This window comes from Nyctereutes procyonoides, unplaced genomic scaffold (assembly GCF_905146905.1).
Source record: "Nyctereutes procyonoides isolate TBG_1078 unplaced genomic scaffold, NYPRO_anot_genome, whole genome shotgun sequence".
In the NCBI taxonomy this organism is placed as follows: domain Eukaryota; kingdom Metazoa; phylum Chordata; class Mammalia; order Carnivora; family Canidae; genus Nyctereutes; species Nyctereutes procyonoides.
The window spans coordinates 27,854,619-27,878,835 of record NW_026575125.1 but is presented as its reverse complement, the minus strand read 5'-3'; the positions used below and the strand labels follow the sequence as shown (position 1 = coordinate 27,878,835).

At 35.1% G+C, this 24,217-nt stretch overlaps 1 protein-coding gene across 6 annotated transcripts in view; it reads left to right on the top strand.

Moving 5' to 3' along the window:
* Window positions 1-24,217, top strand: part of DMD (dystrophin) — a 2,039,779-nt gene that overhangs the window by 593,495 nt on the left and 1,422,067 nt on the right. For all 6 annotated transcript variants that reach the window (XM_055339022.1, XM_055339018.1, XM_055339021.1 and 3 more), the window contains one exon: window positions 9,478-9,597. In XM_055339022.1, coding sequence (XP_055194997.1) covers window positions 9,478-9,597 — 120 coding nt within the window. The remainder of the gene's footprint in view (window positions 1-9,477; window positions 9,598-24,217) is intronic.

Here is a 24,217-nt window from a genome sequence, read left to right as displayed (position 1 = left end):
TTCATAAGAGAATAGTCAAAATACAACATGATGATAAATATGTTACAAGAGAGAATATCCAGATAGGAAGGATTCATGAGAGAGAAGTTAAGAACAATCAAAGAAACTATGCCATGCAGAAAAAAGTCACTTGAACCACCTACTAACGCCCCAAACCTCATATTAAACACTGCTTTGATTAGTATTTTTTGCCAAAATGACCCAATTTTAACCCTGCTTTCAAACAGTAAGAACATACAGTAGGACCTATTTGTATGTGTCTGTATATTTTCCAAGTGAGCCTTGTGGTAGTAGTCTTTAGAATGTAATAGGTTGAATTCAAGCATCATCAGAAGGCTGAAATCTGGAACTCAACTAGAGTATACATTCTAGTAGAGTATACACATGTATACATACACTTACACACAAGAGTTTAAGTTTCTCTTTATGTGCCATATGTCATGCAGTCATATAAAATGGACATAGCTATCTCTTACCCTTATTTAAATGTCTTAATATATCTAATATTACAGTATATTGGAGGCAGTATATTAGACTCTGTAATACCAGGATGATTATTATGATATCTATCTTACAGGGATGATAAAAACATTTGGAATATAATTGCGTAAAAAATACCCAGAATAATACCTGGTACCCAGAATTATATGCATGACCTTAGCTGTTATTATTATATAAGACATGACTCCAAGCCAAATAAAATTGATTTGAATGATAATAAATATTCTATTGGTGTAAGGAAGTGGCAAGTTAAAGTAGAAAAGGACAGTACCACTCTTTATATTCTACAGAGTTGTATATGAATGATGCTCAGTTTTAATTTTATAAAATCTAATTGAGAAGGCATCTAATTTCCCATCAACATGCTATAACCAAGCAGCAGATTCCAAGGATAACTTTACATAGTAGATATGCCATTAATTTAATAATGATGATGATGATAAATCTGTGCTCATGTTATTTTTTTTTTAACAAATCAAGTTATTCCAGCTAACAGATTATTATTTGGTTCATTAAAATCACTGAGTACTGACTCAGTAACATTACATTGCTCAAAATATCACAGCCTTGTTGTTGTCAATACATCTATTGAAATATAACTATCCAAGATGCCATAATCTTAGAGATACTATCTTGATTTTTTTTTTATTCTCAATTCCTCCTATAATGCTTCTTTATTAGAAGTTTCTTGCTCTGGTGAGGGTAAAGAGAAAAAAAAAAGGAAAACAGATGATTCTATCTCTCACTTAAGGAGTTAGTCTAATGTAAAGTATCTCTGTTTTTCTGAACCAATACCAATTAATTCCAGTTCCCTTGAATAGGTAATGCAACATTAATAATGTAAATGAATTATTTACGTATAAAAAACATTTTAGAATGCTTTTTAGGGGAAAATTTTTCAAAAGAAAGCTACAACAAATATGATAATATGAATTTTAAGAAAATAATTTTTCGTGAAAAAATATTCATGTATAACAAAGTACAAGAGCATAAATCCATTCTCATATTAAAAATAATGTTGAATATGGCACTGTGTCTCTTTCTAAGGAATATTAAATTGGTAACTACAGTATACTATAATTTTTGTTTAATAGTTCTGTTATGAGCAAAATGATTTCTAGTACAACTGGTAGCATTCTGTTATTCAGTGGAACTACATATTGCAGGGACAGTTTATACTGGATAATATTTTAGATTCCATTAACAATTAAAGAGCGGGATTATATCTAGTGAGAATGAGAAAACTACTAAATTGGATTTTTTTTCAAAAAGCTTTTATTTATTTGAGAGAGAGGGAACACAAGTGTGTGAGCAAGAGAGGTGCAGAAGGGTAGGGGAAAGAATCTCAAGCAGACTCCCCCCTAAGCATAGAGTCCACCCTAGGGCTTGACCTCACCATTCTGAGATCAAGACCTGAGCCAAAACATACAGTCACCTATATAACTGACTGAGCCATTCAGGCACCCCTAAGTTGGATATTTTTATATGATCTATAGTTTTAGCACACTGAGAATATTAGTAATTAGAAGATACATGATGTAATTATCAAAAGTTTTGGGAATAAATACTGATGCCCAGAGTGACTATTTCCATGGATCTTAGTCTAAGAATTGAATGATAAGATGATAATGTCAGAAATAGAAGAAAAATGAGCATTTCCTCACCACCTACCAACTCTAAGCATTGTGGTACCTGATTCTAATGTATTATCTCATTTAATTCCAGTATAAAAGCTTTCCTGTAGGGATTTAAATCCCTCATTATCAGATAAATAAATGTGTTCGGTGTGGTTAAGGAGTTGCCTAAGGTAACTTAAATAGTAATCCGTAGACTCTGGCTTTTCATCTTGACCTATCTGCCAGACTCTTTGCCCTCTTTTCTTAGATTCCAAAGAAGTCTGAGTCTGGTGGCTATCCTAGAGGCTAGAGCAAATGCAGTGAGCAGCCAGGAGCTTGAGCAAGTGTGGCATTTGTTTTCCCTGGTTTGGGAGTATCTGAATGAAAGAGATGGAGAGATTGCATAGAAGTCCTCAGACTCAGAGTCAGCAATCAGGAAAGAGAGCTTATTAGTGGTAGCTGCATATAGAAGTGCTCAGAATTAAAATGCTTAAGGAAAGGATTTTTCACCATGAATCCTGTAGCACTTTCTTCAAAATTAGGGCAAAAGGAACTAGAAAGGGAACATAGAGCAAAATCTGCTTATGAAGAGAATGGCAGTAATGTTGGAGCAGGAGGATAATCAGTAGAATTGAATATCACATCTACATATCACTTCCTCTATGCTGTGCCTGAAAACTTCTATCCCACTCCTCTCTTCCAATATTCCTGTTCTCTTCTTTTTCATTAATTATTGTCAGGCTAAAGGCATTTTGTAATTATTTATTCAATTTTCGTGGGGTTCCCTTGACTTTCTGATTTCAGCAGTGTAACTATAGGCAAGATGTATGGGTGCCTGTATACCTGTGCAAATTACAGAGGAAGGAGAAAAAGTATGAGAATTGAGGTCTTTATTTTAGTGATTAGAGTCTGTCCTCCTTGCCCTGTAACATAGGTGTTCTGCCCATACTCATTTTTTAACAATGTGTGTGATCACTGGATCAGTTAGTTTATTTTTTAAAAAGATTTTACTTATTTAATTATGAGACACACACACACAGCAAGGCAGAGACATAGGCAGAGGGAGAAGCAGGAACCTGATGTGGGACTTGATCCCAGGATTCCAGAATCACACCCTGAGCCAAAGGCAGTTGCTCAGCCACTTAGCCACCCAGGTGTCCCTAGATCAGTTAGTTAAAACTACCATTGTCAATCTCATGTAAATAATTTGGAAGTTGAAGTCTTACTTATGGATTTAAAATTCATATTTTATCTTTCCAAATCCCCAAAATTTGCTGTAACTTCAGTTCTTCATTCTTGGATTTCTGAAAGCATGCTCTTTCTGTACTAATGATACCTATTATAGTATGATAGACAGCAGGAATTAGATGAACATGAATGAGGTGACTATTGGATTCTTGCAGTAGGGTTTGAAATCTTTGTTCTCAATGTGCCTAAATGAGAGTTTTTAGTACTAACTAGCTCTTAATGTTTATTGAGTTCATACTGTGTGCTAGGCAGTATGCTAAGCAATTATATTGTATTCAGGATTCCTAACCATCTAAAGGGATAGACATTCTTATTATCCCATTTTGAAAATTAGTAAGCTGAAGCTTGGTGTGGTTGAAGACTTTCTCAAGGTCACATGACTGGTTTGCAGTGCATCCAGAAATCAAACCCAGGAAATCTGACTTCAGATCCCACACCTTTAAGCATGCATATATTTTTATTAACCTGTCATCCATATAATACCCTATTATACTCTGAACAAGGCAGGGTACATTAATTATGAACTCTGTTTTTACAACAATTTTTTCATACTTCTTGAGCCCCCATCTTGCAATTGGAAAGCTTTAGGTGGGAAGCTTTAGGTTTTTAAATTTTTCTGATATCTTCATTGAAATGGTCTTTAGGGCCCCCTTTGGTAGCTTAGGAATTGGCTGAAATATAAACATTTATTTCTAAGAAAAAGATAAAAACAGTGGTCCTGATATAAAGACTAATATAATATAATTACATTTAGTAAGTGGATATCAAATTAAAAGGTCTTCTAGGGAGGCCTGTTGAGGTAGATTTTTTAAAATATTCAGCAAATGTACAACAAAATTACATACTATAAATAGATCCTCCTGAAAACTAGACCATACTATGACCAGTGAGGCTTAGCAAAATGAATATTGGACTGAAAATAAAATGACAAGTCATTTACAGATCATTTCACTCAGGGAGGCAGGAGATACAGAGCCTAGACCAGTGCAGAGCTGATGGAAAGAAGGAAATAAGAATGACCATAAGAGAAAAGGTGAAGAGAAGGATGAATTGCCTACCTTCTCATCATTTTTTAAGAAATCATAAAATTTTCTGATTTGGCCAGGATGTTTTTATTTGAAAATAAAATCAATTCATATCCAGACATATTGCATTAGCTAATTGTGCATAAGTGTCTAGGGACTTTTTTTGATCCTGAGATGTATTTTTTAAAATACTACTTTCCGGGATCCCTGGGTGGCACAGCGGTTTGGTGCCTGCCTTTGGCCCAGGGCTCGATCCTGGAGATCCGGGATCGAATCCCACATCGGGCTCCCGGTGCATGGAGCCTGCTTCTCCCTCTGCCTATGTCTCTGCCCCTCTCTCTCTCTCTCTCTGTGTGTGACTATCATAAATAAATAAAAATTAAAATAAATAAAATAAATAAAATAAAATACTACTTTCCTACCTGTTGGACTTATCCCATTTTTCTAGAAGCTCTACTAATTTCTTAAGATTTTTGCAAATTTTATATTAGATATAAGTTTTGTTTTTATCATCCTTTCTTTTTGTGTACATTTTTGGGCTAAATTAAAAACTAAAAATTCCTTAAACTTAATATTTTCTTAATCATCTTTTAATTATATTAATTTAAAGTAATAAATGGGAGGCAGCAGATGGCCTTAGAATCCATGCATAGCCTATGATCTGTGTTGTTTCTAGATGTGTCTGTACACGTGTGTGCATGTGTACACGTATGTGTGCATGTTGGACCTGGTGTTGGCAATTTTGTGTTGGTTGATCATTGAAGTAGAGGAGTAATAAAATAAACTGTGCATGTAGGCAGCTACTGCCCTTTCCTATTCCGTGTTCCTGAGCATATATTATGGCTGAGGGGAGTATTGTATAACCTCCTACGGAGATTATGAGAGACCCAGCCTTGTTTTTATGTTCTGTTTCTCCATGTTTCTATTAGTCGTTCATCTTCACCTCAACACATCAAATCTAGTAATTTCCTAGCCTTATGCATTTCCATTCCTTTGTTTTTCAAGCATTATTTCACAGATGTGCTAATAAAGAGTTAAATCATTTAAGTTTGGAGTAAACACTAAACTGACTCTTTAGTGATCGTTCTGAGCCAGGTTTTGAAAAACAATTTGACATGGGTCAGGGCAAGAAGGATTCACTACCACTGATGACATTTGAAGGGAATAGAAGAAAAGTCATATTTAAATCATAAAATTGTGAATATGTACTAAGGGAATAACAAATTTTGTCAGGACCTTTAACTACAGAATAATTTATAAGAAATAGAATTATGTACAGAGGTATAACAAAATCTGTTTGTCAAATCTAAGCATTTTTAATGTTGAGTTTCACTGTTGGCCTTTTCCCTTGTCATAAAAAAAAGATTGTTAGTTGACATTAGAGAACAAACATTTCTGACATTTGTATCTATCTAATAATGGTATAGAAATGCAATTAGGAGCCTGAATTTTTTTTCATTTGGTAAGTGTAACAAATGCATTACTTTAATAAAAATAACTGTAAGAACTACATAATAAAATACCTAGCATTTACTCGTGTGTGTATAATTTTTATGTTTTTAATAAAGAAAAACATACTTTAGCAGTCATAGCATTTTAATTTGAAGATATTATTTTCTGATAGGCAAAAATGTTAGCATACTTCTCTGGAGCTATATCTATATTTGGAATAACTTGGCTCGTATTTCAGGATTAGCAAATCTACTGTAAATCTCTATTGTATAAGTACAGCTATGATAAATTCAAATCCATAAGAAGTAAATATTTAATTAAAATTAGTTTTAAAACAGCTTTAAAATTGTAATGTATTTTAAAAATGAGTAGTCTTGAGAATCTGGGTTTCCTCAAAAAGGGAAGCAGGAAGGCATAGTTCCTACCGATGATCCAAGCCCTTATTCATGGATATGTAGGTGGATGGGAAAATTTCACTTTTTAAACCCACCTTTCTGTATGTGACATTCTTGCTACTTCTATTTTTTTATTTAAAGATGACTTTATTCGTTCTTTGTATATTTTTTTATTGGAGTTTGATTTACCGACATATAACACCCAGTGCTCATCCCGTCAGGTGCCCTGTCAGTGCCCATCAGGGATCAACTTTTTAAAAAAATGAATTCTAGACATTGGATAGTTTATCGTCTTTTGTATTTTGTTGATATTGGGGGCATTAGCAAATTCTGTGGTATGCATTCTATTTATTTTCAGAGAGGAGGTCTAGGGAAATAGGAAATATGATTACAAATGTTCCCGTAGCTTCTGTCTTGCAGCTATGGAGTATGCTCAGAAAAGTCAGTTTAACTGTTTCTGCTTTAATGCCTGATTATGAGTAACAGAAAAGGTATAATTTGAAAAAGTCATAGAAGAGAAAAAAAATCCCAGAAATAAATCAAATAGTATATGCTAATCTCCTCTGGTGCTGTGTACTCTTCAAGAATTTCAGCCACTGTAGAGTGCCTTTCCCATGTTCCATTGTCTCCCGATACTCTCTACAGATCCCGATAGGTCTTAAGTTTGATTTTGAAACTATCAACCGACAACTAGCCTTAGTGGTTCTTTGTTTTAGCACTTCTGTAAAAGCATAAAATGTAAACCCTTGATAAATATGGCAAGAATATAATTTCTGATTATAAAGCAACTAGATAAGCAAAACAAAATCAGAAATCTAAGTGCTGGAGAAAATAAATAGTACATTTGATCACATATGCTTTAGAAAGACTGAACCTCAGTTTAAAATTAGTGCTTCATTGGTCATACAATAATTTTCTCAAGTTCCTTTGCTAAAATATATTAAAACAGTGAAAACAACAGTTTAGATGTAAAAAAGTGAACAATGTAGCATTATTTCCTAGTTGTTTTGAATACATGTAATTATATATGCTTTCATATTTGAATGATAGGGAGAAAGAATTTGACCAAATTAAAGAAACCAACTTACGATATAGTGGCCACCAAAATATTATTTTAATTATTTTTACAATTCCTGGATGGTACATATGAAATATTCCCAGTCCTGCCTTATATAACTCAGAAAACACAGACTCAACATGACTTTCAAGGACAACTCTGAATGTTAATGTTTCCATTTTCGGCCTCATGACAGAGTTTTATTACCTAATGTAAGCTCCGGAATGTCAAAGGAGTGATAGGCAGTATAGACTCCACACACAAAATAAATGCATAGTCATTTTATTCTAAATTGCTTCACTTGAAAATATGGCATGAAAAATCTAGAGAGAGGAACTAAAAGTAAGTGATTTTATAGCACTCTAAAATGGTGAGACTCAAAAAATAAAAGTCCTAGGATAAAAATGCTCATGCATTTGAGTTTGTGATATGGCCAATCCCAAATAAATTTGCTTACATATTCCATAGGGCTTGCATAACTAAGAGCTGGTCTGATAGGTACCAAGCACCATTGTTCCACAGGCAAGGACTGCAGATTTTCTAGAAATTAATAGACCTTGTCCCAGACTTGCTTTACCACTCTTGTATTATATAATAAAGTGTTCCAGGGAGCAAACTAGATGACTATACATTTTACATACCCATGTAGGGATTTTCTAATCACAATTAGTGTAGCATGATAAGGTCTTGTGGGAACTAGAACTCCCAGGCAAGATGTCTCAGTTCTAGAGCATCCTTCTCTGTTTTTTCCTTCTCTGTTTATCTTTCCTTACTCTGTTACCTTGTTTATCTTTACAAAAAAGTTGTATACTATGATTTTTAAAAGAGTGGACTACTGTTTTATGATTATGTGTGGTGTCAGGGCAGTTACAATTACGTTTTTTAAATAGTGACTCCCTCTTGTTAGATTGTAATCTTTATCCAAACTCATGTTTGCATATTGATTTTCCCCACCCATCCCACCCCCAAGTGGCATCATTCATTCATTTAGCAACAGTCTATTGATCTTCAGTTGCTTGTAATGTGTAGTGAGAAGGACAAGGAACATCTCTGTTCTAGTGGACAGTATATTCCTGTAAGTTGTACAGACAATACATGACTAAACCAATATATAAGAAAATATTGAGTAGTGAAAATGGTATCTTAAAAAATTAGACTGAGTGTAATTGAGAAGGAAGTTTAGATAGCATCTTCATGAAAAGCCCTTCTGGGCAAGTGACACTTAAAATGGGTCTTGAACAATAAGAAGGAAACATTATTTAGAGATATGGAGGAAGAACACTTCAGACAAAGCAAACAGTTTGACAGATTGTGAAAGAGAAGTTAAGTATGGCCAAAACATAGTATAAGAGGGGAAGAAGGGTATGCAGTTAGATTTGAGAGGTGGGCAGGTGCTAGATTGCAGAAGGATTTATGGGAAAGAATTTGTGTTTTCCTTCTTAGTGTGATGTGACTCCATTGGCTTTTATACAAAGGAATGACATCTGATTTGTAGTTGAGCAGAGAAGAAGGAACCAACAAAGGAGTAAAAAACAGTGCTTAGTGACGTGGGAGGATAATCAGGAAGGGGTGGTACGTGAAGTAGAAGAGAATGCATGAAGAATGAATTTGGGGACCTGGAAGTTGATGGCAACCTTTGCAAGCCATGTTGCAATGGGATAACTGGCAAAGAGAATAGTGGGATAAGGAAATGGAATTAGTAAGTGTAGAAAACAAAATATTCTTTGGAGAAGAGGGATACATAATAAGGTAGTAGGAGGAAGGGTTTGTTGGGTCAAGAGAGTTTGTCTTGTTTTAGTTGATAATGGTGAACTTCAGTAGAGAAATGGAGACTGCAGATGCCAGAGGCTGCAGGTTATTTTAGGAGAAAAGTCTTTGAAAAAGTGAGAGGAGGTGGGATAAGATGTAGAACATCTTACCATACTTCTTTCAACAGATTCTTCCTCCATGTACTTCCAAGTTCAGTTGACAGTAGAAATGTCTAATTTTGCTGAGCACCATAGCAGAAAATTTTCTTGGAACAGTTTTAGTTTAATAAAAAATTACATTACCCAAAACATGACAGAAATTAAATCCCACCCATTTGGGAAGGAATGTTTTGGCATCAGTTCAGAAGACTGTTATTTTAATTACATTTATTTATTTATTTATTTATTCATTCATTCATTCATTCATTCTTTCAGGTGCTTCAAGAAGACTTAGAACAGGAACAAGTCAGGGTCAATTCCCTCACTCATATGGTGGTGGTAGTCGATGAATCTAGTGGAGACCATGCAACTGCTGCTTTGGAAGAACAACTTAAGGTCAGATTATTTTCTTTAATATACCAGCTGTGTCATTCAAAATAATTAATTGCAATTTAGAAAATTTCTAGAAAATGCATAATGTAATTTGCATATTACAAATACTTACAATGCAACACATTTATTTAAACTAATCCAAGTTATATCCCATTTGCACACGTTTCCCTTTCATTAACCACCCACTGTTTGTTCACACTAGCTTCCTGGCCTTTGGGGAAATACATGATTGCAGATACTTTTTAAAAAAAATTATAGTTGAATAACATGGATTAGAGAAGTGGTCAGAGGAATGTCGTTTATATACTCTTAAAACCTACAGTCAAAGAAAGGACAAATGTTAAAAAAAAAAAAACACAAAAAGGATCACATTCAATCAAATCATGAGAAACCAACACCTTCATATTTTTTTTTCCTGGAAAACTTCAGTTATAATCTTGATGAGGACACAGAATATTTAAGTTATGAAAGTTTTGTGGGGGAAGACACTTAGCTTTTCAAGCCCTCATTCAACCTGAGTCATAGTAATTATGTCCTTGGAAACATAACCAAAACCTGTAACAAAGAGCAAGGTAGGTATTTTCATATTTTTATCTTTTCTTCCTAATTGGGAACAACAACATTTTACTGTGAAAAAAATTGAAAACATTTTCAACAAAACATATGTACATAAAGCAAAACATCAACATTAAGGAAAAATGCAACAATTTATTGTTCTGAATTTGATACGTACATTCATATTCATATTCATATATATAATATATATATATATATAAAACAACAGATTGTATTTGAGAGATTCATTTTACCCATGAAATGTCTGTCTTTTCTTTGTGATTTTTAAGGGCCAATAGCCTGACATGTCTAAGGATACAGTCAATGTGGGTTTAAGTAGCTTTATCAGCCCAAGGTTGTTCTAAACATAATTACTCTTACTTAACCTATAACACAGTTTCTTAAAGCTTCATTTCTGTTTTCTTCTTTATTTGTGTGAATTGTGTTATTACCTCAGTAAAATGTCATTTCCTCAGGTTACTGCTTTAAATTTCCAGTCTTTAACAATGGTATCTTCTCCTCTATCATTAAATGACAAAAAGAAAATTCTTAAACTGCTATAACCAAGCATTTAACATATATTAGTCACCAGTGTTAATTGCTTATGATTCAATGAAATTACAGGGACCAGAGATATAAAAAGGCTTATGACACCTAATATTATAATGTATCATCACATATATGATCAAATGTATTATACACATACATACTCATGACCAGCTAAAGGACTGTACTGATAGTCCATTGCTATAACCATTTAAAGTAATTCCATAGTTCTTATAAAACAGTCCTGTAACTAATTATAGATGAGTAAAAATCTAATACTTAGCATTCCTCAGAAATCTTCAGAGAAGGTGAAAAAAGACTAGGGGGCAGAAGTTAGGAGAGTGATTGGTTAAAAAAAAATCAAGGCCGACATTTCTCTAAGTCATTGACTATTTCTAATTAAAACAGCAACTGAGAAAAAATACGCACTTTGGTATTATCAGACCTAGGACAATTAGCTTTAGAATGTAATCATACTGAGGTGACGTCTGTGAGGCCAGGCCACCTTGAAAAATAGTCCATAGCACTCTCAGATGGTGATTGGGTTAGAGCTTACTTAGGATAAATTAAGAGTTGTGTCCCTAAGCTTTTCCCTATTTATTCTCCTACTTGCTTTCATTTTCACCTTATTTTCTGTCTTTATATAATTGGTCCAGATATATCTACTAAGATAGCTGAGCATGTATTGACTTCTCCTAAATCATACGGACTCCATGTCCCATTGTCTGTGATTGCCTCACCATTAATTAGTGTTGACTGCTACCTCCTAGCCTCCTCTTTTCCCCACAACTCCCTTTTCCCTTTTGATACTCTCATTTCCCTCTACATACTCCCTTACTGTGACCTGACTTTTGGTTAATCTAGACTAGTGTCTAAAAGGGCAGGATTAATAGGAATTCCTGGGGGAGAATGCCTTAATGTTTCTTTCTTCCCATCCCATCACTTTTCTCAATCTTAGAAGAATCCATGCTTGAATTCTGTGCCTTATTTGTCCATTGATTTGAATTGTTCTGGAATGCTGGGCTTTTGTGTGACTTTGACATTTTGGTGATTCTTTCTTGGGTTCTTTGAAAATGATATAATCTAATCTTAATCTAGTTGAACTTTAAAAGGAAAAAGGAGAGAAAGTAGAGTTGGTAGAGAAGGAGGAGGAGAGAAGAAATGATAAAGGAGAAAAAGATAAACAAGTACATTAGAACAGTCACTTTAACAGCAACGCAAGTATTTTTTGCACATAATAAGAATTCCATGTGTGCTCCAGAAACTGTGAGCCATTAGTATATTTTATACGGGGCCCAGAGGAATTCTGTTAGAATAGGAAGAATTTTAGGAAAGAAAAACAGGTATATGGACTCCATACAAGGGGCCAAAATAAAACAAAAGAAAAACAAAACTGGCAGGGATCTGAAAAGAATCCTCAAGGGCTTTTGTTGGAGCTAGGTCTGGTCATCAATAGCTTATTCCCCTAGACTTGTTAGTGTTGAATGTTTATCCCACTCTTTTTCCCACATTGCAATGTTTTCATCTGTTTTGCTCTAGTGTACTGAGGCACCATCTCAAGCCCCCAAATGGATACCCAGTGGTCTTTAATGAAGTGATGCAGATGAGGCAAACTAGAAATGGGAATCCTTTTTTTTTCATTTATTCCTAAGAGACACACAGAGAGAGAGAGAGAGAGAGACATAAGCAGAGGGAGAAGCAGGGTCCCTGAGGGGAGCCCGATGTGGGACTTGATCCCAGGATCTCGGGATCACAACCTGAGCTAAAGCTGGATGCTTAACCAAGTGCCATCTAAGTGCAAAAGGAGAGTCCTTGTTTTAATACAATTAGAGAGGGACATGTTCTTATCATCTGGAGTTTGAACTCTGAAAATACTCCTTATAGAATATTTTTATGTGTGTTGACTTAATCCTATGAACTTTATTATAAGTTAGATTTTCTCTAACTTTTTAAGAGGACTTCTAGAAGCCATTCAGTTAAAAAGTATTAAGAAAAACAAAGTTAGGTCAGAACATATGCTTAGGGATTCTGAGATAGCATGGCTTATGAAGGATAATATTCTGAAAAGTACCGTCTGTTGTAAATTAATTTGATTCTCTCTCAGAGGTTCAACTTGTCCCTCAGCAATGTCACCACAGGTCATAAACTTGTCCTTAGCTTCAGAGGTGTCTAGGATGCCAACGCACAGAGAGTCTGATTTGTAAGCAGTGATGCCCATTAACTGATTTTATTGAGAAATAGCTTGGCTAAATAACTGAGATTAGTAATTTATGTAGAGTATTCAGTTCTGGAGGACATTATCATATGTCTTTCTGAGCATCTGCATTTTGTTTTTTATTTTCTCAGTGAGTACTTACTGTGTTCTTATTATGTCCCTGGGATTGTGCTGGGTAACAGAGGCAAAACAGTGAACAAAAAGAGAATTTGTCATTACCATCCTGGGTCAGGAGTGAGTAATCTGTGAGCCTGCTGCCTTCCTTGGAAACTAGAAACAATAGTAGCCATTTCCCAGGCTCCCTCTTTAAAATCAAAGGCTAATTCCTTTCATTCGTGGTCACCATGGTAGGTATGGTAGGCATGGTGATTGCTCTCTTGGTTCTTGTAGTCTAGCAGAGGAAATAGACCTTAATCAAATATTTATAGAAATTAGCAAATGTTTAAGAATGGACATAGCTTATTTCTATGAAGGAAAAGAACAAGGTTTTGTGACAACATAATTATATGACTCCAACTGAAATTTGAGGACAAAGATGATTCCCTAGGAAAGTGATTAAGCTAGGGTCTGCAGGATATGTTGGAGGGATCTGCATAAAGTGTGTGTAAAGTACATGGGTGTAGATGGGTAGTTTTCAGGAAGGGGAAACAGAAGATGAGGTGAGCATGGCATCCTCAAGAAACTGAAATTTGGCTGCAATTCTGAAGTTCAGAAGAGTGATGTTAGAGGAGACTTGGCAGATAGAAGGGGCTTACCTAAGAGTTAGGATTGGTGTGTGATACTAAACTCCACTAAAATTCAGTCAGCAAACATGTATGGAGCAGCAGCTCTCTGCCTGGATGACAGCTGGGACTACAATGGCAGGGAGAAGCAGGGGTAATAGTCATGACACCTGCCCTCCTGGGCCCACACTAATCAAGTACGATGTAATGTAAAATTATGGCCCTGATGAATTCAGTGGACAAAAATAGACATTGCTAGATGCCCTATCTTGCTGTAGAAGGTCAGAAAAGTAGAAGTTAATTAGGCCATAGTAAAGGGTAGGAAAGTGTTCTGTACAGAAGAACAGTATTTATTCATTCAACAAATATGTCTTGCATGTCTACTAGGTGCCAGCCAAGTCTAAGCTTTGAGGTTAAACATGGGCAAAGCATAAATGATTTCTCTATGAAGCTTACATTCTAGGCACACCTCATAATAAATAAGTAAGTTTTATATTATGAAAAAGGTGATAAGAACTATAAGGAAAAGACTGGAGAAGGGAGCAGTTTTATATGTGAGTAGTAAGGGGATGCTTTCTTGAGAAGACAGCATTTACACAGAAACTAAAACAAAATAAAGAGGATGTTTGGAAGGTGCGTGGGTCCTATGGGGCCTTTTATATTTGAAAAACTGAAGAAAGACTATAAGTAGAATATAAGGAACATCTATTGTTCTAGGGAGAGAGTTGTTTCAAATAAAAAAGAACTGGAAACATAGGCGTCTAGTTTTAGAAGTTGTTCTAATGAAAACACCTTCCAGAGAAAAGGCAGAGCTATTGAAGTCCCATTTGTAGATATGTTCTTCTATGCATGTAAAGACTTGAGAGTCCAACTAGATGAATTAAAGTTGTCTAAGGCCTGGACCCAGGAGAGTTTTTGGCATATAAAAGGCATTTGGACTATTATGTTAAATGACTTTCATCTTAAAGTTACTGTCTATTATTATGGAGAAATAAAGATTTATCAAAAGAATGTACACAGACAAGCATCCTCTTCTGAAGAAGAATAACTTAGAAAATACAATTTTAGAACAGATTATTAAATACATATTCAGTTTATTGCTCATCTAATGAAGTTACTCAACTTGTTTATTGAATAAAATAAGAATTTTTGAAGATAAAAAAGGACTCTAAGAACTAACATACATTCATTAAAATCAAGACATGAAAACCAACTTTATATCAGATGACATTAAGCAATTTGTACAAATATTAAGTAGCAGTATTTTTTTAAGATTTTATTTATTTATTCATGAGAGATACAGAGAGAGAGAGAGAGGCAGAGACATAGGCAGATGGAGAAGCAGGCCCCCCACAAGGAGCCCGATGTGGGACTCGAACCAGCATCCTGGGATCACGTCCTGGGCCAAAGGCAGATGTTCAACTGCTGAGCCACCCAGGTGTCCCTTAAGTAGTAGTATTAAGACAGATTCTTTGGGGGATTTATTAAGTTGGTTGATCCGATGGAGTGGAATGCATGTAAAGTATTTTGATTTACCTAAAATATTTTGCAAAGCCTTCAATGGTATGTCTATGGATAAGGTGAGCCTTCTTATCCCTCTGTGGGCTGGTGGAGAATGTCCGTGTTTTTAATATATTCTTTCCTGGTACCTGATTTATGTGCCAGAGAATTGGACTGAAAATGATTGGATTCCTTTATTCACTCTGCAATGTCAGAAAGTTTTGGGGAAAGAAGCCATTTGAGGTTTTAGCTGGGATACTGTATACACTTTGTCTGAAAAGGAGTGGTTAATGGATAATTTCCTCTCCCACATGACTTTAGAAAATTTATAACAATGACATGTAAAGTTAGAATGTCACGTTCAAATGTAATATTCTTGTCTTTCATGTTTTAACTCAAGAAAGGTATGTTTGTCTGAAATCTTGCTGCTTGTAAAAAGTAGTATCTTTAAATCAATTAGGTTTTTGATGAGGAAGGTCTGACTTCCCATCCATTCATGTAAGTGTAAATATATATGTGTATAACTTTGTACAGATGTGTACATATATATGTATATGTATACACTTACATTTATGCACATTTACTTTTTTTTAATAAATTAATTTTTATTGGTGTTCAATTTACCAACATACAGAATAACACCCAGTGCTCATCCCGTCAAGTGTCCCCCTCAGTGCCCGTCACCCATTCACCCCCACCTCCCGCCCTCCTCCCCTTCCACCACCCCTGGTTCATTTCCCAGAGTTAGAAGTCTTTATGTTCTGTCTCCCTTTCTGATATTTCCCACACATTTCTTCTCCCTTCCCTTATATTCCCTTTCACTATTATTCATATTCCCCAAATGAATGAGAACATACACTGTTTGTCCTTCTCCGATTGACTTACTTCAGTCAGCATAATACCCTCCAGTTCCATCCACGTTGAAGCAAATGGTGGGTATTTGTCGTTTCTAATGGCTGAGTAATATTCCGGGACACCTGCACCCCGATGTTTCTAGCAGCCATGTCCACAATAGCCAAACTGTGGAAAGAGCCTCAGTGCCCATCAAAAGATGAATGGATAAAGAAGATATGGTTTATGTATACATTTACATTTTTTAATGTATGGATGTATATGTGTATATGCACATGCATGCATATGTGTCCATATATGGAGAGAGACAGACAGACACTTCTTGGGCACAAGATTGATATTAAATGAAAGAAAATGATATAGATTCTTAGTAAATTAGTACATTCCTGGGCATGGTATGGTATCTAGACCACAGGGACTAATAATTATGAGTTGGTTTGAATACACTTTGTAGTTGAGCATTTTAACTGGATTTTACTAGGATGGTGGCACTTAAAGAATGTTTACAGAACTAGGGATTATTTAATTTAAAGAAAAACCTAAGCAGAGATTAGGGACAGGTATAGTTTTGTAGAAAGAAGGCTTTTCTCTGTATTCCTTCAGAAGATTGTATCAAAAATAAGCCAAAGCTAATTAGCCTTGGTGTCTTTTGCCCAGATTTCTTTCCTGAGCCCAATTTCCTCTTTCCCACTTTTTTCTGTATACGTCCGATTTGAAGTCTAAAATGCATCTCAGGCTCAGTGAGATGAAACTTAACTCCTTGTGCCCTATTTCCCTCTAAACCTTCATCCTTTGCTGGTTTCCCCATTTTTGTTATTACACAGCCATTCACCATGACACCAGTACAAGAAACCTGGAATCATTCCCAACTCCTCCCTTTCCTGTCCCTGTGAGCCCTCTGCATGTAATCAGTCACAGAATTTCTTCATTGTCTCTCATATTAATTGTTTAATCTTTGTTCTTGTCACTATTTATCCTAGGTAAAGTCCTTGCCTGGATTCTTACCTCTCTTTAATCTAATTTCTGCATTAAAATTGCTGTGGGCTGTCAAAAGCCATTTATTACTGTTTCTCCCCTTTTTAAAATCCTTAGTTGCTTTCCATTCTCAACAGAGTCTAATAACTTAAGTCTGCAATGATTTTTATTGCTCCTGACCCCTACCTGTTTCTCAATACGGGTCATCTATTAGCTTCCACATATCCTTTAACCTATATTCTATTTCTATAAGCCATTTCTGATACTGTCACTGTCCTTGTATATGCTATTCCTATTACTCAGAATAGTCATGTTTGTCATCTGCTTTAAAAACTACTTAATGTAGGGATCCCTGGGTGGCGCAGCGGTTTGGCGCCTCCCTTTGGCCCAGGGCGTGATCCTGGAGACCCAGGATCGAATCCCACGTCGGGCTCCCGGTGCATGGAGCCTGCTTCTCCCTCTGCCTGTGTCTCTGCCTCTCTCTCTCTCTCTCTCTGTGTGACTATCATAAATTAAAAAAAATAATAATAAAAAAAATAAAAAATAAAAACTACTTAATGTAGAAAACTCAGTTCAGATTTTTCTCCATGAAGCCATTTTTTTTGTACATGACCACTCCCTTTTTTGAGGCACCTCATATCATAATTATGTCTTTGTTGTTTGAAAGGAAGATAGTCTGCTAAAAGGTAGTTGTTCAGAAAGGCTATAATGTCCTCTTTTCTATCATGGCTTGAAAATGGGGAATGCAATTAAAACTATTTATAGTATATACCTTTGGGATCATTTGTAGTGGGAAAGAGTCTAGGGAATATTAAAGCCTATAGAACTGAGAAGAAAGAATATTTATGAAGAAGGATATGGATGAAAATATTTTTGATGTTTCTCTCCAGTTTTTAATTCTATACTTGGCAAATCAAAAGTATGTTTAAAAAATTTTTTAAACTAATGGAAATAATTTCACTAAGCCAAGTGTCAACAATTGTTGCCCATGAAGTGATAATTATAATTATTAGCACTTTTGTGTGCTCATCCAAAAATTTTACATACTTTGTATGTAATGCTCTCCCTATTTCACAAATGAAAAAGCCAATGCATAGTGGAATTAAGTCCAAGTTTATGTAGCTTTCAAATGGCAGAACAGGACTAGTGTCCCGATCTGTGTGATTTCTCCTAATCTCTCAATTTCACAGAAGACAATTACTGTGTAACCTTGAGAAAATTATTATGGGGAAATATATGCAAATATATTGGGATGATAGTATTCTTTATGAATTTAAGTGTACATATATGAATATATTGGAATGTGATATTCTTTATGAAGATAATTCTAATATTGTCTGAAAAGAGTTCTGGTCTTTTTGGTTTCTAAAATAATCCTTAAACTTCACATTACAGCACAATTAGAATTTTTTGATCAGAGCACCTAGGAAAGTACAGAAATCATAATTTTAGGTCAAAGACTTCACGAAGGTAACACACCTTTAGTTCCATATCAGATAAGAAGATAACATGTTGCCAACAATTGACACAGTCCTATCGAGCTGTATCAGTCATAAACTTCACACCTCCTCAAAGTTAACCTCTATCCTGATTTATAATGCCTCTGAATAGTTTTATTTTTAACTTAATGTAAATGCAATTGTATAATATATAGTTTTGTAATTGACATTTTTAACTCAATGTCACGTTTGTGAGTGGCATCCGTGATGCTTATAGCGTTAATTCCTTAATTTTTGTGGCTGGATAGTATTCGTTTTTGTGAATATATAGTTTAATTATATATTCTACTGTTCAGAAAATTTGGGCTGATTCCAGTTAGGATCATTTTAAATAATGCTGGTATGAACATAGTTGTACATGTATTTTTGTGAAAATATGTATGCTTTTGTATTGAGTATATACTCAAGATTGAAATTACTGGGGATATGCATATTTAGCTTTATAGGCATTGCAGAAGAGTTTCCCAGTAGTGAGTAAAGGTACAAATTGCTTCACATCCTCATAAGTACTTGATATTGTCAGATTTTTTAAAGATTATTTATTTATTTACTTATTCATGAGATACAGAGAAAGGTAGAGACACAGGCAGAGGGAGAAGCAGGCTCCATGCAGGGAGCCCAAAGTGGGACTCGATCCTGGGACTCCAGGATCACGCCCTGAGCTGAAGGCAAACATTCAACCACTGAGCCACCCAGGCGTTCCAGTGCTCTGAGAAAAAGAAGGGGCATATAATCAAAGTTTAGTCAAGCTGAAGGAAACTGTAAATCTATCTTCGTTAATGTAAAACCTTCACATTTGTTCTTTCCTTTTAAAAATTTATCTTGATTATTTTTGTTTATTCACGTTTTCATATAGATTTTGGAATCAGCTTGTTTTTTCCCCCAAACCTGCTGTGATTATAACTGGGGCTTATTGACTATATGGATTAATTTGTAGTGAACTAATATCTTTATTATGTAAAGTTTTTAAATTCATGAATATGGACTAGCCTTTAATTTATTTAGGCCTTTATTTTTTTCTCTTAATAATGTTTTATGGTTTCCAGGATAGTGGGTCTTAGACTTTTTATGATATTTATTCATTTTTTGGATATTTTTTTATATTTTTGTTGTAAATGGTATCGTTTCAAAATTTCATTTTTCTTTTTTTAAGATTTTATTTATTTATTCATGAGACACACACACACAGAGAGAGAGAGAGAGAGAGAGAGAGGCGCAGAGACACAGGCAGAGGGAGAAGCAGGCTCCATGCAGGGAGCCTGACGTGGGATTTGATCCCAGGTCTCCAGGATCATGCCCTGGGCTGAAGGCAGTGCTAAACCGCTGAGCCACCAGGGCTGCCCAAAATTTCATTTTTCTATTTGTCTTTTACTGATAGGGAGAAATACAACTTGATTTTTCTTCCTTGGCTTTGTATCCAGGGATTATGCTGAATTTACTTATAATTTGAATGGTTTATCTGTTGCATCACTCAGCTATACATATACAGGTTGTGATTATAATTTTGCTTCTCCCTTTCTGATCACTATTCATTTAATCAGTTTTTCTTGCCATATTGTGCTGTATACTCTAGCACAATGAGATTATTGTTGATCTGTTTCTCATTTTAGGTCTCAGAGGTATGGCTTCCAGTAAATCACCATAAAGTATGGTATTGCTTGTAGGTTTGTTGTAGATGCTTTTTATTCGTACTATTCTAAAAGACTTCATCATTACCAGGTACTGAATTTTAGCAGATATTCTTTTCAGGATCACTTAAAATGATCCTATTAGTTTTCTTTTTTATTCTCTTAATGTGTAAAATCACACTGTTTCACTTCCTAGGGTAAAAAGAGCTTTGCATTCCTGATCTAAACCAAACATATATGATATGTATATAATCTTTTTTATTTGTCGCTAGATTTCTTTTTTTTTAAAGATTTTATTTATTTATTCATGAGAGAAACACACACAGAGAGAGAGAGAGAGAGTCAGAGACACAGGCAGAGGGAGAAGCAGGCTCTATGCAGGGAGCTTGACATGGGACTTGATCCTGGGTCTCTAGGATCAAACCCTGGGCTGAAGGCAGTGCTAAACCGCTGAGGCACCCAGGCTGCCCTGTTGCTAGATATCTTTGCTAACATTTGCTAAGATTTGATTTAGAATTCTCCCTTTGGGTCCATAAATTTTCTTTATTGGGGAAGTTTTAAATGAAAGATTAAATATATTTAAATAAGACTTTTCATTTTTTATTTAGACTTTCAGGTTTCTTCTCCATTTTCCAGATTTATTTTTTTTGTCAGTATGAGTAGCTTCTGTCTTTCTAGGAATTTGTGTTTTGTATCTAAAATTACAAGTATTGAACACTACACTGGAAGCTAAGTGTGTACAATATGTTGGCTAATTGAATTTAAATAAAAAATAAAATTACAAGTATATTCAAATAAAGTTCTGTTTAGTTGACATGGTGTTTAATACATAATGCTTTTACTAGTTACTAATGTTTGAAGTTTAGGAAATGTAATATAAAACTATAAATGTCTAGCGTCTTTGGAAAAGCAAATGATCTGGTAATCCTTTGCCTGTTCTGAATATTAACCTCAGTAAGAATTAAATAGCTTTGCCACCTTTAGCATGAACTCTCCATTTATTTACAGTCCCCATTATTCTCCATTCTCTAATACTTACGTTATTTTATGCATTTTTTGTGCATACACATTAGAATTTGTGATTTCTTATAAGTAGAGTATTTCAATGTGTAGTTAGAATGAAGTATAGAGGGATATTCATTTTTCACTCACTTGATTCCAAATAAAACACATATTAGATTATGTTCCTGGCTTATAATTTAAAAGAAAAATATTTTCAACTCTTGTATAAAAGATAAGCCATAATAGACTGTAAGTAAAATATGAAACGCTAGTTGTTTGAGTGTCATGCTGAAATCTTTTGCTATATTCTGTATTAAAATTCTGTTATGCTGTAGACTTATCACATTTGGAAACAAAAGCTAATTTTCTACCAATTAAGCTCTGAATGTTTACCAGTCACAAGCTCTCAATAATTTATCACAGTTTTTGGAGCATTTTCACATTCGTTGACCTATCTGACCCTAACAGTGACCTGGCTAGGAGGGTACCAGCCCAGCTACTTCTATTTCCCTTTCACTAGTGGGAAATCTAAACCATAATAAAATTATGTGTTTGCTGAGAGATATTACTAAGTTGGGCAATGGTAGAACTGGGACAAGAATTCAAGTAATCTGTACTTCAGGCCTGGTGATGTGTATCAGTTGAGCAGATTCAGGGAGTCTGCTGTATGAGTAATGCCCATTATAAGTAGTAAAGATCTAGAACTTGAGGTGGAGAAGACAAAGCTTCACTTGTGATTCTCACCTCTTCTGGCTCTTCAAATTTACCATGAATAGCTCTGTTATTGCCATAAATGACTGGTTGGCAGGTATTTCATGAAGAAGGAAGAACAAAAAGGTTTAAGACAATACTTAGGAGAAAATCCCTGTATCAGTAACTACAGTGGTGGTATTGAGCTCTGAGATATCTCTATATTATGTGAAGTTCATGTTTTACATTAAGTACAATGGTAAAGGGCTCCCCTCAAGAAGACCAGAGACTGTGAGGAATAAAACAATCAGGAACCATAAAACCTTAAAATACCAAAGAATGAGCAGGAATGCAGTGAACCCTGACATAGACATACTCGTGCTGGAATGCTCCTTAGGACTCCTGCTCTTTATTTTCCGGTATCCCAATTGAATGGTGGGAGCTGGAGAATGCAGAGTCTATTAAGCTGCCACAGAACATTACATAATAGCCTTCATGCAAATAATAACAGCAACAACAAACGAGCCTTTCCAGATTTATTCATTAGCACTTCATAAACTTGTAAAAATAAATAATATATGGAAGTGACTTAAAGGCACAGGGGAACATGCTTCTTCATGTTAAAAATCTCACTATGTTTTTAGCACAACCACCAAGACAAAATTTCATTAACAAATCAAGACAGTCATGTTTACCTTTGAAAAATAAGACTTCAGAAAAGAGCACATTTCTTGATCTAGGAGTGTATTTTCTGATTTTGAAAAATAAACAAATAGGGAGGTAAAATGTCAAAAAAATTTTAGATTAAATTATAACATTAGGCTTCACACCCTTGTCAGGTAGGTTAGATAAAATGTGTAGTTCAATCCAGTCAAACTTCTGCAAAAATGAAATATGAAAATACTCAAAAACAACTCAGCATATGTACATCTCGCTTGGTTATGTAGCACACATTACAAGGCATACTGAATGTTGTCTGTTCCACTGAGTAAAGGACATCACAAAAGAACACAGACTTGTAGACAGATGGATCTGAGGTCAGACTGCAGAAACTCAATCCTGTGGCCTCTGTGGTCTCAGATAAATTACTTAACTCATCTCAGTGTCTGGGTGTCACCTGTAAACTGTACCTTTAGAAGTGGCAAGTATACCCTCACAGGTTCCTTGAAATCAGTCAGGTAGTACTGCAGGATCAGTTAAAAGGGAATAAGAATGATCTTTTCAGGGAAACCTACAATAAGTGCTTCCCAGTACATCAGGACATGTTTTTCCACCCTGGACCATATGGTAGACAGTGAAGATATAAGGCATGCCATTTTATAATATGCTGCTTTGGTTAGCAGTTTGTAAAAACAGCAAAATTGAGAAGAGACTCATAGAGTTGGCTAAACATTAGTCATTAGTACTTGGCCTTGTTTTAGTCTCAGGATGGGTGTTATTTTATTTCTTTCAATGAGTTGCTCGATGGTATTTCCATTTCACCATTGGTGAGGTAAACTTGCTTATCCTTTTTAACTTGCTATGTATTTAAAGTAGGAAAGAAAACAAAAATCCAGAAGTGTTACTTTTCATAAGGCTCATCACACATAAAATTCATTTAGCTGGTAACTATATTCCAGAGTCTGAAACTAAAATCAAATGACTATGACATGGGCTGCTTGCTGACTCCTTTTCTTGTACATCCTAGTTGCTGCTGCATTGTGTGGTCCATGGCACATAAGCGTTCCTTTCATAGTGGACGTACTCCTGGGAACACTTTATCTCTTCATGCCAGTCTTGCTGGGCACAGTTCGGCTCCTACATTCTATCCCTGGCCTCAGTATATTCAAGGGTCAAGATACTTAAGTTTTACCTTCCAAATTTTCTTCAGTTGCCTTTATCCAAATATTCCTCTGATAGCAACTTTTCACTTCTGTTTTGAAAAATCAACTCAACCAAACATGGAAACTTAGATGAGAAATGTACTTGGTGTGCATGACGAAATGGGATGATAATTAAATGGGAGGGGAGAGCATCCCTGTTGCAGATCTAAGCATAAGATGATAATGGAGTTGTGATTTAGCCCATGAAAGTATGTTAGAGTAAGTGAACCAACCGTTAGCTTCTCTCACTGCTGACACAAAATGAGAACATAAATAAAAATTAATTTCTTATCGCTTCATGAGACATTATAATCATTTTTGTTTATGTACATAATGTTTACATAGCTTTACAAAAATAGGCATTACTTCTAAGAGCCCAAAGGGTTCATATACTTAAGTGAAAACTCAGAGAAACACTTTTTTTTCCTCTAGAGAGGTTTTCTAATCCTAATGTAGTGATTCTTAAAAAAAATTATTTAGCTTTCTGTCAATCCCATTTGATCCAATCTCTTAGACTTGTTACATCCCTTTAGGCAATGAAAGGAACCAGCATCTTTGAGTGATTATAGAGCTGACT